Source organism: Mytilus galloprovincialis, chromosome 10 (assembly GCF_965363235.1).
Source record: "Mytilus galloprovincialis chromosome 10, xbMytGall1.hap1.1, whole genome shotgun sequence".
Lineage (NCBI taxonomy): Eukaryota > Metazoa > Mollusca > Bivalvia > Mytilida > Mytilidae > Mytilus > Mytilus galloprovincialis.
Window position 1 is genome coordinate 83,231,333 of NC_134847.1, and position 18,181 is coordinate 83,249,513.

General features: G+C 32.0%; 1 protein-coding gene and 1 long non-coding RNA gene across 2 annotated transcripts; both read right to left on the reverse strand.

Moving 5' to 3' along the window:
• Window positions 1–1,838: 1,838 nt before the first annotated feature.
• On the reverse strand, window positions 1,839–6,923 carry LOC143048600 (uncharacterized). Its single transcript, XR_012969891.1, has 3 exons — window positions 6,810–6,923; window positions 4,639–5,017; window positions 1,839–2,304 (listed from the first exon to the last, which is right to left on the reverse strand). It is a non-coding gene; the product is annotated as an uncharacterized LOC143048600 (long non-coding RNA).
• Window positions 6,924–10,100: 3,177 nt separating this feature from the next.
• Window positions 10,101–17,456, reverse strand: LOC143048601 (uncharacterized). The gene is made up of 4 exons (XM_076222383.1): window positions 17,246–17,456; window positions 16,460–16,780; window positions 13,102–13,185; window positions 10,101–11,950 (listed from the first exon to the last, which is right to left on the reverse strand). Exons 1-4 carry the CDS (start codon window positions 17,313–17,315, stop codon window positions 11,424–11,426), a joined length of 1,002 nt encoding a protein of 333 aa, XP_076078498.1. The 5' UTR covers window positions 17,316–17,456; the 3' UTR covers window positions 10,101–11,423.
• Between the last annotated feature and the right edge of the window lie 725 nt (window positions 17,457–18,181).

Consider the following 18,181-nt stretch of genomic DNA (forward strand, 5'->3'; position numbering starts at 1 on the left):
TTTCAAATATTTGTGATATTTCACAACTGTAGAAAAAAATCATCATTGTTTGCTGTATATTTATCAAATTTAAAAAAATTGCACTATTGACGTTTTTATGAAAATTGGCACACATAATATTCTTTGATAATCAAACCAAATGACATTTTAAAAAAGAGTAGTCCATGAACTCGTTTTCAAGTTAGATAAGTTTGAATGATAAAAATCGAAAACTAAATCTTTTCCGATAAGTCATAGTTTGACGTCATTCTACAAAAGGAAACGAAAAAACTATTTACATAAATAAAGATTAAGTTAGAATTCGAGTTTTAGGTAACGAAAATCCCCACAATTGAAGAAGATGAATTCATCTGATTCAATATCAGCAATCATAAAATTCTTTTGTTGAAAATTCACTGCTTTTTAAAGACATCTGTTATGTATGTGTTATGTATAAAAGGTTATTTCATAGATATATAAGGTTATCGGAATTTAAATGTACCAGAAATTCCTATAAAATCTCCTTCATCTTAATACTAAATTAGCATAAACAACATGTATGTAGCAAACAGGAAATACCAATAGATCATTGGAAAATTTAGAAAAAGAGTCACACGGTATGCCATGCAAATATAAAGCATTGTTACAAATATCAAAACTATATATAATATAAAAAAGTGGTACAAGAGACCAAGAGACCAAATGACGCAGAATTTAACAACTAAAGGTCGTCGTACGGCCTTCAACAGTGTTCAAAGTTGCTAGAAGCTAAGAAAAAGTTGCTAGTTGCTAAGAAAAATACAAAACACATTTCTTGTGTGTCATTAATTAAGTGCCGAAGGTACAAAAATGTATGCGGCACAAGGTAGATAAATTGGTGACGGATCTTAAAATTGACAGACAGAAGGATGAAAGAACGGATGAACAATTGTAATCCAAAATTGACGATACTTTTGGGCGGCATTATAGCATAATATACCAAACACTTTTTATGTACTGAAAACACCATCACTAGTTTACATAACAACATGGACATTGATGACAACAATAATCATGAATACAAGTTCTTGCCAGTAATTGTGGGTAGATCAAAGTCTATGCATAAAATCAATTAGTAATTATGTTTCTAATCAAAGAGAAAGATTTTTGAACGATGAATAATTGATGAACTCTGTATGTTTTCCTCTGTTTATTGTCATTGGGTTGCTGTCTCATTTACTTATTTTTGTCTTTTAAATATATAATAAGCAGGTAGGACATTCGAACGACATATTGAAATCCAATGTATTATTGGCCTTTGAAAAATGGTATATCTTAATACGCTTGAATGTTGATTTTTCAGATCTTGGCCATTTGATTTACAAATTTTACCTGTCTTAAAAAAAATGATATTTTGTTCTAAATATTTTTGGACATTGATCATATCCCAGAAAAAAAATCAAATATCCAGATATGATAAAAAAAAATCTTGATCACACTACTCGACAACGGGCATGATCCTAGAGGAATTAAATTGAATTTTTCGCAAACTTTCAAAGACTCTTACATATATATAAACTTAATTATTTTGTTTTTACTGATTAATTCATTCTTCGCTTTAATATGTTTAGGTTTGAGCGTTCTTGTTGAAGATTTATATCTATATCTCCAGGAAAGCACTACGTACGCAAGCAATTTCAACGTTTTTGTTTCAAATAAAAAATAAAAAATGTCAATGAAACAAAACTACAAATGTATCTTTGAAAGTTTCAAAATAGCTGTGATAAAAAAAAAATAACTGTCTATGGAATGGGTTTGAAGATTTCCTGCTAATGAAGCCATCAAAGAGTAAATATATTAAAGAAAATTTTCAAACTAAATAATATATCAGGCACTTTCTTTTATTATCCCACAGCAGGACCAGTTGGTAGTCTTACAAATTTATATAAAGGTGCATGTCTTCCTTCACTGAGTGTATAATAATTTGTACCATTGACATCCCAACATATTGCTTCCCCTAGTCGTTCACTGTGATGTGGTATTTCAATAGGAGGAGTTTCAACTGCCGATAGATAGTCATTGTTTAGAACTTTCCAATAATAAACGTGATTTCTTGCTTTAATGATTAGCTCCGTCCCGTCTGGAGATATGTCGCCTGCCCCTGGGTCGTGATGGGATGTGCTGATATTCAGATGGACAGATGATGTTGCATTGAATGGTGTCGCAGATCCCCATGCTGAAGCCGGAATATGTACCATTAAACCTTTCCCGCCATTAACATTGGAAACCATGTATATTTCCCCATGGTTATCTACTAGTAATGTTTGACCGTCAACCTCTGTCCATCTGAAAAATATAATTCAAATACAATATAAGAGCAAAATATAACATTACTTCATTTTCCAAAAAAAAAATCAATCACAATGATAAAAGAACATTCTAAAGATATAACGTTTAAAGTTAATTACTAAAAAGTAAAATCACACAAATACTGAACTTCAAATCGGAAAGTCCATAATCACATGGCAAAATCCAATAACAAAAAACAAAAAAACGAATGGACAAGAACTGTCATATTCCTGACTTGGTACAGGCATTTTCAAATGTAGAAAATGGTGGATTAAGCCCAGTAGTCAACACATGTTTGTGCTGACATGAATTATCATTGATATGGTTATATTTATAAATAACCTGTTTAAAAAAATTTGAATTTTTGAAATACTAAGGCTTTTCTACCTCAGGCATAGATTACCTTAGCTGTATATGGCAAAACCTTTAGGAACTTTAGTCCTAACTGCTCTTCAACTTCGTACTTTATTTGACCTGTTTAACTTTTTTGGATTCGAGCGTCACTGATAAGTCTTTTGTAGACGAAACGCGCGTCTGACGTATATACAAAATTTAGTCCTGGCATCTATGATGAGTTTATTTAAACCTGGTTTTATAGCGCTAATCCTCTAACTTTGATGACAGTCAATTGTAACAATTTTAAAAGGAACAATTTTTAACAGAACACAAAAACATCTATCTACAAACACATTCATTTATTCGCGTGTCTGACGTCAGAAAATTGTATACGCAAATATATTTGTCGTTCAATGTACATTCAAACAATTTTAAAATTTCACAAAGGCAATGTTAGCATACAGGGTTAAAAAATCAAAAGTATGTAAGAATAAATTTCAGAAATAGACCGAGATTTAAAATAGCCCAAAAGTTATATAGAATTCACAAATAGTTAATTCCACTACGCGATTGAATGAGTTTGTGGTTTGTGGTTCAACGTATTTTGTAATTCATATGGAAATATATCATAATGACATAAAATAGAACAATATCATACTGACGGGATCTTTTAAAGTACAGAGTCACGTTATAAGAACCAACGAAATACAAAAAGTCGCATATATACAAAACACACCAGCAAAAAATGAAAGACAATACAAACACATTGACGGGATGTACAAATGTATAAGTACCGAGCCACGTTAAATAAACGCATAGAAAATGTATCCAAATTGTCTCTAAGTGTAATGGGGATAAAATTTTAAAAACAAGGAATGTACATGAAAAGAAATAGGAAATTAAGAATGTTTTTAATGAAACATACACTACAAGTTGGTTGTTTAGGACAATATTCAATTCTGCTGGTAGAGTGTTAGTTTTTGAAGCCATCGTCTGCTCAGAAGTCCGTGGTCCACAAGTATTTACAAACAAAATAGGTGATTCATATGGAAATTGCCAAAAGAGTAAGGTTTCAACTCCCAAGAGCAGATTGGCACAAGATAGTTTTGGTTATTCTGGGCCCACCACTCGCACCGTTATTAGTACGTATGTGTACAGCTCTGTCATTTGTATAATTACATATACAGGTTTTGAATGTAGATAAGAAACACTTCAGGTGCATGCTAATTTTATCATCTAGAACTGAGGACACCGATATCGATAGAGAAAACGCATACAATAGCTGTAACAACAAAAGAAATACATGTATGTGTTTGTTTGATTTTCGTTTCTTTTTTCTTCCTTGTGTAGATTGATTTTTACTTACATATGTAGATGGATCATAATAAATATTTAAAGGGAATGCGCACCATACAAATGATACAAATTGGAATGTGCACCATATAAATGGGAATGCGCACCAAACAAATAGGAATGTGCACCATATAAATGTAAATGCGTACCATAAAAATAATTTACACCATACAAACGGGAATGCGCATCTTATAAAACATATATAAAAAGCAAATTGATACAAATAAAAGTTCTAACTTTTATGACCTTGTTCGATAAATCAAAAGAAATATGAATAAGCAAGTAAATCTAAACCAGATAGGTTATATAATGTGACTGATAATTTGATGCAAAAAGTTGAACTTGGGGGGCTATTTATTAAGTTTTCTGTCATTATTTTCTTTCTACTGGTTTTAAATTACTGTGTCTTTTTACATCTTATTCGTGTTCGTTTTTTAATCAAAACTTCATTTATTAACTGGAACATATTTGATTTATATCAATTAAATGCAAATATCAAACATAATTCAATTAACATTGAATATATAGGATTTTTTTTTAATATAACATGTGAATGGTTTGATTGCAAATGAGACAACTACATGTATTTAACAAAATTCTGATGAAAATGATATTTAGCATTTATTCACAACAAATACATACATAAATGGTAGCTTATCGATGATAGTTAACGTCTGATCTTTGACTGCCCCTGGTTCTCGTACTCTATAGATCATATTCACTGGCCTGTGGTGATTCAATCCTGCGTCTGCTATGTAGATACATGATGATTTATCTGGACACGGTCCCATTGCAATGTCCTCCCAGTCATAATGATCTGCACCAGAGATACCGAACTCAGCTATAACAGAGGCATCAGTCGAATCTACAGCGAATATCCGCGATAAATCTCCACCATCGTTATGTGAATATAGGACATTTGGGTGTACTCGACTAGCGGCCAGACCAGATGCTTCATCTAAGTGAGTGGAGTCTAAAGTGCCCACAGTTATACCAGAACCGAATGGTGACTGAGCATTTGCTACCAAGATAATACATATGTAGTGAGTGATAATTAGTACAATATTGAAATATACTTAATACAAGTCTAAGACAAAGGGTATGTTAAAATACAAAAGCTTTGCACCACATCAAAAAACAATTGTTATAGCCGTCGCGTATACCTAATATACAACCATATCTTAATTATTACTTATTGTTTATATATTAGTTACATTATGTAGGAAGAGATGCCATTATAATGAGCGCAAATTTTCTTGTTGATTTAAATAATTATTCAAAAAAAATGTCTCTCAAAATAATACCATCACACAGAACGTGTCAAATGCTTAAGACACAACATGCTACACTTTCAGTAAATGGGAAGTACAATTATATATCATAACGTTACATTCACGTTCCGTGCAAAAATCGTTCAATTTGGACGTGGTAACATTTACGGGAGACACGGACAACTTGGTGGAAATTGATGTAAAATTTGATGTGTCCTTAACCTTGAAGGCTTAACCAAATCTTTAAAAAAAATCACATTTCAGTAATAACATTTGTTTGCATAGTTCATTTGTCTGTCACAAATCTAACATACCCTAAATTATCATCGTACTCAAAAATCTTGAACAATGTCTCTATAGTAACATTTACGGGAGACACGGAAAATACTGAAAAAATATAAAATGGGAGAAGCTATGTTAAAAATAAAAATATTTTTGTAAAATTCAATAAAATCACATTTTTATGTAGAGGTGGCGAACCTTTCCTATTATTTATATGAAAAATTACAATATTGAAGTGTTGGCTTTCATTTTTGTGTACTCGAATTTTCAAATCTTACAGCTATATGGAATTTCGAAAATGGCTGCTAGATTGCGAACAGACAGGATATTTATCGTGACCGTTTAACATAATAAATATTATGATCATATCATATCCCATCTGTACAAATTTTATCGAAATCCATTCAGTAGTTAGTATTTTTTTCTTCGTTTATATTTGGATGGTTGACGCTTGTTGTTACGTCTTACACGGCAAATACGGCAAATTATGAACACAAAATCATTGTTTAATCATATAATGAGACATAACATTAAACTTTTTTAAATCAGGTTTTATTTAATTTCGATTCAAATGAAAAATCAAGACAAGTAGATTTGATTTGTTTTTGTCATACTTATGCATCAAGAAATGGTCAAATGAAACATAGACCGAATATCGTGCGTAACGTCTTTAGCACCTTATGAAATTAAAAGAAGAATTCAATTTTTATGATTGCATTGATATTTTACAACACCAAACACTTACGAGTTATATCAAGTTTTTGTTTGTTTTCCCATGCATGTTCTGTCGCTGTATAGGGAAGCACGTGTAGTCATAGACGATGCCTTTTATAAAAAATAAAATATAACTTTGGAAAGCTATCGATTGTTGTCAGCCAATGACAAGTACGGATTCTTAGGAAATAGACACATGATTTGTCTGAGGTTTGGGAATTTAGATTATGTCTGTAAAACCATGGTCCATATTTAAGATCAGCTTTGACCTTAAACTAGCTTTCGGTAACTGGGTACTCTTTTTGTTATTTGATTGTGCTAAGTATCGACATAATGATTCAAGCCTCTTGCTGACTTGAATACTTCGTTCTGATATTTTACGGTTGCATCCTATAACCAGTAACCCAGACGACATTAATGGAGAATGGTAAAGTGGTTTTCTGATACGATTTGTTTAAATTACTTCCAAAGGGTTTTCCGTAATTTTGTATTCAAAGATATTTGTTACGAAGTGAACGTATCTATTATTAACTACAAAAAACTTACCATATATATAAAATAAACAGACGAGTGGAATATATCCAACGTACATGATTGTGACGTATATCTGTGACAAATCGTATGCTATCTAATAGGGTCACGGTCCTTTACAATCGTAAGTCATATCAGTGCTGCTCACATAATATCACGTGTCTGTGTTTTGAAATATTCGGATCTGAGCGTTCCTGATGGATGAAATCAAGAAATGAGCTGGCGGATGAATGTATTTATTAAAAGTGTTATTTTCATTTTTTTTTTCGTTTCTTGTCTTTCCATACGTCTATTTACTGCTATACATTTTCAATATTATAATTCTACAACTACAAATGTATGTAAAATTAATCATGTTTCTGCAAATTCTTGAAGTGGTGTAATGCGACAATTCTCTAGTTTTTTCAACGTAATGTTTGTTTAGTTACAAATAGTACTTCTAAAATAAGATTGGTCGGGATTAATGTCGTTTTTTTTAAAATCACATGTTAATTGAATCAAACAGTATTTGTTATGTTGTTTTCCTGCTATGTTTCTATCGTATTACATAATGTAGTACTGCAACCGACCTCGAAAAAGACGCCTAGTTAATGAGTTTCATGTTCCGGAATAACACACAGCTGCAAATTGTTTTAAATGATAGAATAATATCTATATTTTAATGTCCGTCTGGTCGTAAAAAGTTTCAATGGTCACATTTTTGTATTTTAACCCTTTAATGAGCTCGAGGTACCTCTCAATTTACGGTTTTGGGTAGTCACTTTCAAATCCAAAAACAAACTGTTTATGTTAAATTTCTCGGTATTTTCGTAAATATTTTCGATGCGCATATCATCAAGGATCATCGGTATGATAAAAAATAAATATAATACCATCTCCGATTAAAATCAAACTTAAAGGTGGCTGTTTTTCAGATGGAAATTTAACGCTATTTTCTTTGAAAACGAGAAAATATATGATTCAAAAACAGTATTTGACATTTGAGAGGACACAATATATTCTTGCGATCCTGCATGCAAATTTTGTTAGACAAATTCCAAATGATTGTGTCAAAAACTAAAAAAAAAAAAACCATCATTTGTACCTTTTTGAATTACGGAAATTTCCTATCCGTCAATCAGCTCCACCATTTATTTTTTCCTTAAACAATGAATTTGATATATAGTTCCGATGTTATAATGTACATTTTCTAGGATAAGTTAATTTATTTTTGAGGGATTTGAATATATATAGTAGTTTTATCGTGTATTTTCTGTAAATAAGTTATATTTTAGTCAATAAAATTTTGATATCGGATAAGATGTTTTTCCAGATAATGACTAGTTGATATTGTGTGGAAGAAAATACATTGTATGTCAAATTGAATGCTCAACCTCAGAGCAATTAATATGCATGCAAGCGGTCGGGGGAACAGTCCTATTAAAGTTTCGCAGAGATTTGGTATGTGACGAGAAGATGCTACAACCAACTTCATTTGATATTCTGCTTTCCTTGACCGAAAGAGTTGTGAATCACCAGTGATGTTATAAGACTTATATCCGAAGGCAGAATTGTTGCGTCTTTTAATTAGTAACAACAGAAAGCCATATGTGTGATCAAACTGATCCATATGTATCCTCACAACCTGACACTTTTATTCGATCTCGCGCTCAGTTTACTACTTATAGTTTGAAATGAAAACAGGTTTTGTGTGTAAAAGCACAACCTTTAAAAATGACAGAAACTACACAAAAATGAGTCGTCTGAACGTATTGACAGTCTTTTGAGGTGTGATAATGTTAGTTATCATTTATCCATGCATGGCATGGTAAAGATAATTGCGAGTACAGATTTATTTTCAAATGCAGTCTACCTTTCAGCATGCATTACCAAGTACTTATTGACGTCAACACCTGTGCAATTAAGTAAAATAGTTACTGAAAAATTAGAATTTGAACTTGCTGTCAATTCATTGATAACGATTGTAAGTAATGATCTGTTCTTTCATAAAAAGGCATTTCTCATGCAGCACATCCTTGACATATACCGATCACTTTTGCCCAAGATTGTCTCTGATGCTTACCAAAATGCCAAACTCCAGAACAAACTAACTAGATATTATGACACCTTACAATTTAGACAGGCGGGGCCAAGGGGTATCAAATAAAGAGTTTAGCTCTGAACTAAATATAAGGGATGCCATATCTGCTGCAGGAAAATTGAAGTCTGTCGAAATTACACCAAGATGTGTCTGAATATATCAAGGATACATTAAAAGAAGAACAATTACTTCACTATGCCGCCAGCGCTCTTATGAGTTATGTCCTCGTTGGGTGTTTCAAAATAAATAGTTTCTGTAGCAACATTCGCGTCGTTACATTTGGGATTGGCCGTGCAGTCACATTATGAATGTGGAAATATGGGTCACGAACATTGATATAAACTTTGTACTCATAGAGATTTTGTGTTTCTTATGCAGAGGCAAGTCTGTACTTGACAGGCATTGCCATGACCGAGTTTGACTGAATCAAGAAGATATTTACGCTCCAGATGACAGTTTTTCAAAACACAAAGGGGGATGTTTAATACAAAAAAGTGCCGACAATATAGTCACCAACACGAAGACAATTGATTGTGAGGAACGTTTCATTCCATTGCAGGAGCAGACTTACAGGTTGCTCGCGGCATTTAAAACCCATTGGTTGCCTTCGGTTGTTGTCTGCTCTATGGTTGGGTTATGGTCTCTTTGGCACATTCCCTATTTCCATTCTTAATTTTATTATCAATCCACAATTGATTTCAGAATTCGTCAGATAAAAGTGATAACTCTTTCAATTGACTGACAGTGCATCATCGTTGGTGGCTGTTTCATTGTACCAAAGGTATAAGAGGTCCTGTTCGTGTCTGGAATTCTTTCAAAAATTCAACTGGGAAGACAAAAATGGATAAACCTCAACATTTTTCATGGGACAAATGTCACCAGATTACTTACAAGATTAACTTTGTACCTGCGAAGGTAAATCTTTGTGCTCAAACAAACTCTGTCCTGTGCCGAACGTGTTCGTGTCAAAAATAGGGAAGTGTGTTGTAATGATTATGCGCGTACTGAATCCGCATATGATGATGAAAAGATTGATTCATATACCTATTTAATGAAGACTAGAGCTATTGAAGGTATATAAGGGTCATGACAGATTTTAGATGACAACATAAACAAATTGGCATTACATTGTATTATTTTCCCTCACTTCCCTAAAGAATTGATGAGTCTACACTTTTTTTACCAAGATAATTGAGTTAAACTCATTATAAAAGGTAACCAATTCAACCAATACAATATGCTTTATTTAAAAACACTCCGTCACATTCACATGTGAAACAAGATGTAAATATATATACAAAATACAATCAACCTAATAATTATTATACATTCGATATTGTTTTTGTTGTAATAAATATTGATATTGTTATCAGTAAATTTAAACTAGTTTACTAAATATGACTGTAACACACATATGCACTTTGACGGTATTAGTATCTATCCTTACTTATATTTTGGCATTCAAAAGTGTCATGTGTTTCTCTGACGGTTAAGGGCGACATAACACTTATTATTATTTATTATATAAATGTATAATGATATATAGATGGATATGGAACATGGTCATAACAAGGAAATATTTTAAGAACTTAACACTCTCGATTGTTTTTTGTGTGTTTTTCTAATACCATGTGTGCTAATGTACCACTTTCACAGTAACCAATCAAAACGTGATGAGTTAAATGTTAAGAGGTTCAGTTTCCTCCACAGGAAGTTGAACGCCTAACATTTCAATCCATGCTTTAGCGGACTTGAAAAATGTTTTAAGCATTATTTGAAAATTACCGATACTAGTTGGTCTCTCAAGGGTTTAAATTTTTTTCCTTCTTTTTTCATACGTTTTCCCTGTATTGTTAAGTTATGATATTATCATTTTTAATTTTGTTTCAAACAAATGTTGAAATACATGTAAAAACAGGAATTATGCGTAACGATTGCTCAAAAATAATTTGATTGATAACGTTTAAAAACTAAATAAAATACGCGTGAAAAAAATATTTCTGACTCAGACAAAAAACTATATCCCTTTTTTGAAGTTAAATGATTCCTCCCTGACTGTTACTAAAAACTCGTACACTCGATAATGTAGACTATCGTGCTGTATTATTTTTTGGTGAAGGCGTTCTGTAATTTTGTGATTTATAATACCACTTTGTTTTATAGTGGATATTGTCGTACGTCATACGGAAAAGGTGTTTTTTTTTAAATGAGTCGCTGGTTCTTATTTTCAAAATCGTACACCAAAACGTCGGAATTGAGCAGTAACATTACTATGTGCTTGCCAATTGACAGCCAACCAATAACGATGTGTTCATTTATCTATACAAGAAATGGAATTAATCATTGCCATTTATATTAATTTTGTTTGCTCTGACTATTTAATTTATAATGAAGAAATACAAATTCATTTACATAATTATATGAAGGTTTACTTTCACAGAAGGACGATTCTGATAAAACGTAATCTTAGTTGTAGTACGGGCTTCATTAAGATATAATTTTACAAATATAATAGAGTAAATATCAAATGAAAACTCCAGTCATGCGCATCATTGATAAAGATTAGTGGTATCTTTCCAGTTCCTCGTCAAAGATTGGTATGTATTAGTCGCTGTGGATAAAAGTACTCCTCTACATTCATCATACACATGTGGAATGTCAACATGTAATTGTAATCTTTGATCATAGCTTTCCTCATAATTGTTGTCCGCGATTATCATAATATTTTCATCTGAAGTATTTTGTTGAGGACTATGTTCTTTCTGATTTCTTCTAGTTGCCCCTTGATTAGTTATGTTGGTCAGATGAGTTTCGATACTGTGTAAACGTTCATTGCCCGCCTCTTGTACATTTTCCGGGAAGGTTTCTAGTGTTAAGTCATTATCAAACACATAGCTCTCAGATGGCAATGTCGGGGAACTCCAAAACGCATCTACACTTGCAATGGTCGTACCTTTGTCTCGTGGGGTAGCTTTACATTTCCTAAACAGTACGTGCAGTGCAACAGATGCTGCAACAAAAATCAGACAACCGCCAATTGTGCCAGATATTCCGAAAAGTGCATTGATAGTAAAACCTGAAATAGTAATCATATCAGTTTGAAATAAACACATTATTTGAATGGTGGACAAAGGAGTTATCATAAATATTTTCATGACATACATTTTACATGTTTTATAAATGAAATAAATCATGATAATAAGTCTTTTCTATTCTAAACTAATATTCACTAATTATTCAATTTTTTTTCAATAAATAGCCATCTCCTAATTTCAACAAATCGAAATCTTTATTCGTGTATAATGAAACTTGTAAACTGTAAAACAGCATTATGTTCTAATAATGACGGCAATGGACAACTCGTACATTGGTACCAGTGGATTGTCGGATTAATCTAATCGAGATAGCTTAATTATAAAATTTTAATGTCTGAGCCTTGGCGAGATTGAATAAATCCTATAATCTACGTAAAAATCTGTATCTCTTATGATAATCAAATAAATTCCTAATTTTCCTTCGAGTGCCTTCCACATTCCACAAGGCTTCAATTGCATTAGCACCTGTTAGATCATGTTGTTTCATTCATTGAGCTCATGAATTGTATATCCCTAAATACACAAGAACACTATTTTTTGATAATTGTTATTGTAACAGAGTAAATGAAATTAGATTTTGTAAATTATTACAAACAATATGTAGGAATAAGTTAAAAAATATACATGTAAATTTATAAAGGTAATACATTCACTAGCAGGTCTTCCTGATTAGCCGTTGTCTATTTGATTTTCTATTATGATAACTAAACGATCTTGTATAGTAATTTTCACATTCTTATCTTGTCATGTGCACAATTTATTTTGTATACTATGTATTACTATTTCATTCTTTGTACCAATGTGTATACAGTGGTTTTAAAGAATAAAATTGTCTAAACTTGTCTTAATAAAGGTTATGACCTTTAAACCTATGAGTTCATCGGCAATAACACGTTGGTTGAATTATTTTATGAAATGGGTCCGGAAAGAGATAGATTGCCATATAATTAGAGAAATTAACTCACCTCTGTTTAAATACAAACGGAATTGAAATAGGCCATTACAAAATTTTGTTATCACAACACCATCTTGTAAAAACTAAAATGCTATATTAAGCCTGCATTTATCAAGTTTTGAGATGAAAAGCATTGCAAAAGACAAATTAAAAAAAAAATGACAATTATATGTTTACTTAATTCGGACTTTGCAGGTACTATGTATGAACAGGTCGAATTTCCACATATCTCTAAATTCACTGGTGGAATATCATCTTGTTCTGTACAAAAAAAAGGAATTAAGTTTAACATAAACTTCAACACTTATAAATGAAAACAATACTTTGTCAGGTATGTTCCCGAAACGCATCTACATCATGAATTCTGAAAGCCAAGCATTTGAAAGTCAAGATTGTATAAGAACTGGAATAGTTAAAGAGGTATATGACTAAAAGAGACTCAAATCAAAAGTCCGTTTTTTTTTTATTTGTCCGTGTATTTTGTTGTTTTCTTTCAATCAGCATTTGTGGCGGCTTACCAATTAATAAAAATAGTATGTACTTACCAGTTACATTTTTTTATTAAATGTCGAAGTACGGCATAATTAGAAAACTGTTAAGGGTGTGATATGCCTGGTGTTTTGAAAATTCTTTATTTGAAGCTGTTCGTATACGTATAAAATTAACTTTAAATGAATCATAATTTAGTATATTCGGGTTTTTTTTATTCAGTCGAACAAACTGGACGCCCCTTAAAAAAACCTGGACTGTTCTTGAAAAATGAATCAAAAAAATTAAAATCTCAAAATAGTCTTTTATTTAATAAGTGTCTGTAAAGTTAAGAAACATAAGTTTTAAAAATGCATTTTCTTTACATACGTTTGTAAAAAAAACAATACACAAAAACACATAAAGGTACACAAAAAACTAAAGACTAGTAACTCGAACCCCACGCCAAACTGAGGATTATATCAGGTGCTCCGGAAGGGTCAGCAGATACCGCTGCACATTTGGAACCTATCGTGTAGCTCATGTTAGTACACATCCGGTAATAAGTGTAATTTGGTAGGTCACGTTCATGAAAAAGGGACGGGATTGTAGTGACGACAGTATAAATATATATCCTCTATTATCTGCGAAATGGACGGGATTGTAGTGACGACAGTATAAATATATATCCTCTATTATCTGCGAAATGGATATTCCATAACGGTTAAACAACTCGTGATAGCGTCCGTAAAATTTACGACGGGATGATTTCAACTGCATCATTTGGAACTCTTGGTTTAATAGCTTCCTAATGAGCAGCAAGTCTCTATTAAAGAAATCATGATAGAAAATACAGGCCCGAGATTATCGTATCAATTGGAGATTTATACTCCAACCAACACTCAATGTCCATTTTCAGATGTTTGATAAGATTTGATGCAGAACTAACTGTATCTGTTGTATCCTTTATCTCAAGTTTTACGGGATAGATGCATTTTTAGAATAGTCACAAAATTTTGGATTATTTAGTTTGAGAACATCCTCCTAATACGGAAAGTAAAGTTAAACGATACTGCAAATTTCTTTTCTTTCTTCCTAAAACGTTTCTGTAAGATGTCAACCTCATAAGAATAAAGTCAGCAAGAAATAAAGGCAACAGTAGTATAATGCTGTTCGAAAGTAATAAATCTAATGAGGGAAAACAAATCAGGGGTACAAGCTAAAACCGAGGGAAAAACATTTACTATAATAGGAAACCAACGAAACAACAGAAAAACTGAAGTGCAACAAAAAACAAACGACAATGCAACACACACAGAAACGAACCATAAGATAACAACTGTCATTTTCATGACTTGATACAGATCATGTTAAGAAACAATGGTGGGTTGAACCTGGTTTTGTGGCGAGCCGAACCTCGCGTTTTTATGGCAATGTTAAAAATAACACTAAAATAACATAACATGACAAGACTACAGTACTAATAAATAGCACAATAGTACATTTTGACATGCTTATAGTAGATAAAGGTACCAGGATTATAATTTTATACTCCAGACGCAAGAAGAGTGGTACCGTTGGTTCCCATGAGTATGTCGATTGTTTGTTACTAAACGTGTCCTCCAAACGTGAAAAATATGTTGCCAATCAAGAAATCAAAAAATATTTTATAATATCATTTTCGGAGAATTATTTTGTTTGAAGCAGGAATAATTGCCAAAAGTATAGATACTCCTATTGCAAAATGAAAGAGTCTTAAATTGTATGTACTCTAAAAGATCTTAATGATTTCTAAGTATTCCTATCTGATTTACGCAACCTATAGAATAAGTAATTTCACAATAACTTTAAAAACCGGCTTTGATCGCTGATAACATTGATATTAATAATTTAGAAAGAAGTTCCGTGGATCACCTGGAAGATCTAGTTCAAATACCCAAAAAACATAAAACAGACTTATAAGAAACCGAAATTTTCTCTTTAGTATGTGTCCTAGGGTTATATGATGAATTCCCAAGTGAATGGTCAAAACCTATTTCATTTATCGTGCAGTGATTTACACACAAAAATGATGGAGTTTGAGGATTTATCTGCGGGGGCAATCCCATATTTGTCAAGTGTTTGGCAACAATTTTGTTTTTAAAGATTTAGGTAACATTGGTATAATTGATTGACCATTTAGTTTTCTAATCTTGATTTGTGTCATTGACCACACAGCCTAAATCCATTTCAAACGAGTATTTATTTTTAAATTTTCTCGTTTTTCGTTGATGCATTCGTAATTCTTATAAGCTGCGTTTATGTATTGTCCGAAATTAATTTTAGTTATTCGTTGCTATTCTGTGGTTAGCATGTCTAAATGTTCTATTAGTACAAATGTATTATATTATTTATTTATGTATTTCTCTGTCTTGTGTGTTCATGCATTTATTTGCACTGTATTCCCGTCATGTGATGTTGTCATTTTAGCGGTATATTTAACATTGCCATACAGTGCATAGGTTTGGCTAGTCACGAAACCATGTTCAACCCTCCTGTTTTTCTTAAAATGTCCTGTACCACGTCATGAATATCATCATGGCAGTTGAAATCTAATATTTCGTTTCTATTTATGTTGCATTGTTGTGTTTTTTGTTCCACATGTTCTGTTGTTTCGTGTCGTTCCTCTTATAGATGATGTGTTTCCCTCGGTTTAAGTGTGTAGCCCTTGTTTGTTTTTTCTCAAATGATTTATGACTTTTGAACAGTGGTATACTGCTGTTGCCTTTTTTATCCATTGTCTGTCATATCCATTGACTGAATCCATCAGTTACATCTCAGTTACTTTTATATCTATTTAAAACAAATTGTTTCCTCCTCTTCAGTATAAATAACGGGGAAAACCTGGTCACATGCGAAAAAAAAAGTTCAAATGACTCGTAAAAATATAAACTCAACTCAAAATTATATCTTCATACTGTATCTGAGAATTATAAAAAAAACCACGTATATTGTAATGCAGAGGAAAACGATGTGCAATTGAATGAAATCAATATAAAAAGAATAATAAAATCCTGAATTTGCTCACCTTGTACAAACAAACGAACATTGTGTGACCTTACTTTGGTTCCTTGAATAAACGCACATCTGTATGTTCCTTCATCCTTTTTAGACACATTCACAATAGTCAAGTCGTATCTAGTATCCTCGGGCGAATTGGTAATACTAATTCTTCTATGGAAAGGTAATTCACTATTAACGGTCTGTCCGTCTGTGTATGTGTTTTCCGTAACATTTTTACTTGGGTTTAGACGGAGCCATTGGATGACATTGTTTCCTGGTATATTTTGACAAGGCAGCACTGCAGTTTCACCAGACATAATATGTGTCGTCAATATGTTGTCCGTGTCTGTACATAATAAAGAAAATATAAGCATGACATTAAGAAAAGAAGAAACATATTGAACTTAAATGTGTTAACATAAACGTAACGGTTTCTGATTGTGATTTAGTTTTTAGGTTTTTTATAACCTAACCGTACGGTGTGTTTTAGACAGCCATGCTGCACAAAACAAAACAAAATAATAACATCCGTTAATTTTTCATGATATCAAAAGTAAATTAATGAGAATCCGTTCTAATAAATATGGAGATGTAAAATGATTGCCAATGAGATAACTATCCACCAAAGTTCAAATGAAGTGGATTTAAACAATTACAGGCAACCGAGTATACAGCCTTCATCGGTGAGAAAAAACAATGCCGCATAGTCCACTATAAAAGGCCGTAACTGTAAAAAACAATTTTTAACAAATCAAGCTGTATATATTTTTAACAAATGAGTTTTCGCTTCTTTTATCTTAGTTCTATTTACCTTTTGTTTCAGTGATACAGATCCACATTATTTTCAACAAAAATGATAAATCTTGGAAGTTAGGCACCATTATAGATTCTTTGTGTAAATATAACAACCATGTAAAGTAGACTTTATTATTATAATATAAGGATATTTATTATTTCCTTAAACTATGTGTAAATCCGGAAATTGGTTCAATTGTACAAAATACATGTAGCTATATTTTCTATTAATATGACTTTAGGCTGAACTTTGATCCAGAAAAATGTATAAGTAATCATTTTCTATAAATTTTCCCAAAAGATATTTCTTAGTAATATGCCTGTTGGTGTATACTTCTTTCACTATTTATACTAATAAGATATAAAAAAAACATTTGATAGATCTTATTATTATTCAGAATTATATTTAAAGTAATAATAATAAACTCATATGAAACAAGCTCCTGAAAATTATTTAGTTTTAGGAGTTTATTTAACCAATATAAGAATATGAAGATGTGGTATGATTGCCAATGAGACAACTCTCCACAAGAGACCACATGAAACAAAAATTAACAACTATAGATCACCGAACGACCGTCAACAATGAGCAAAGCCCATACTGCATAGTCAGCTTTTAATGGACCTGAAGTGACAAATCTAAAACAATTCTATCGAGAAAAAAAGTATGGTCTAATGTAAGCACAGAATAACGAACGAAAAAACAAATATGTTACACAGCAACAAACGACAACCACTGAAATATAGACTCCTGACTTTGGACAGTCACAGACAGAATGTTGCGGCTTTAAACTAGAATGTTACCATCAAACACTTCCTTTACCTGGGACAGTGGTGTATCAGTACAACATTTGAATAAACTATAACTATCAGTTGAAATAGTCTAACTCATCAAATGAATTAAAAGAGAAATACATCCAACTGTAAAACAGAGTGGACGTGAAAACTTGTT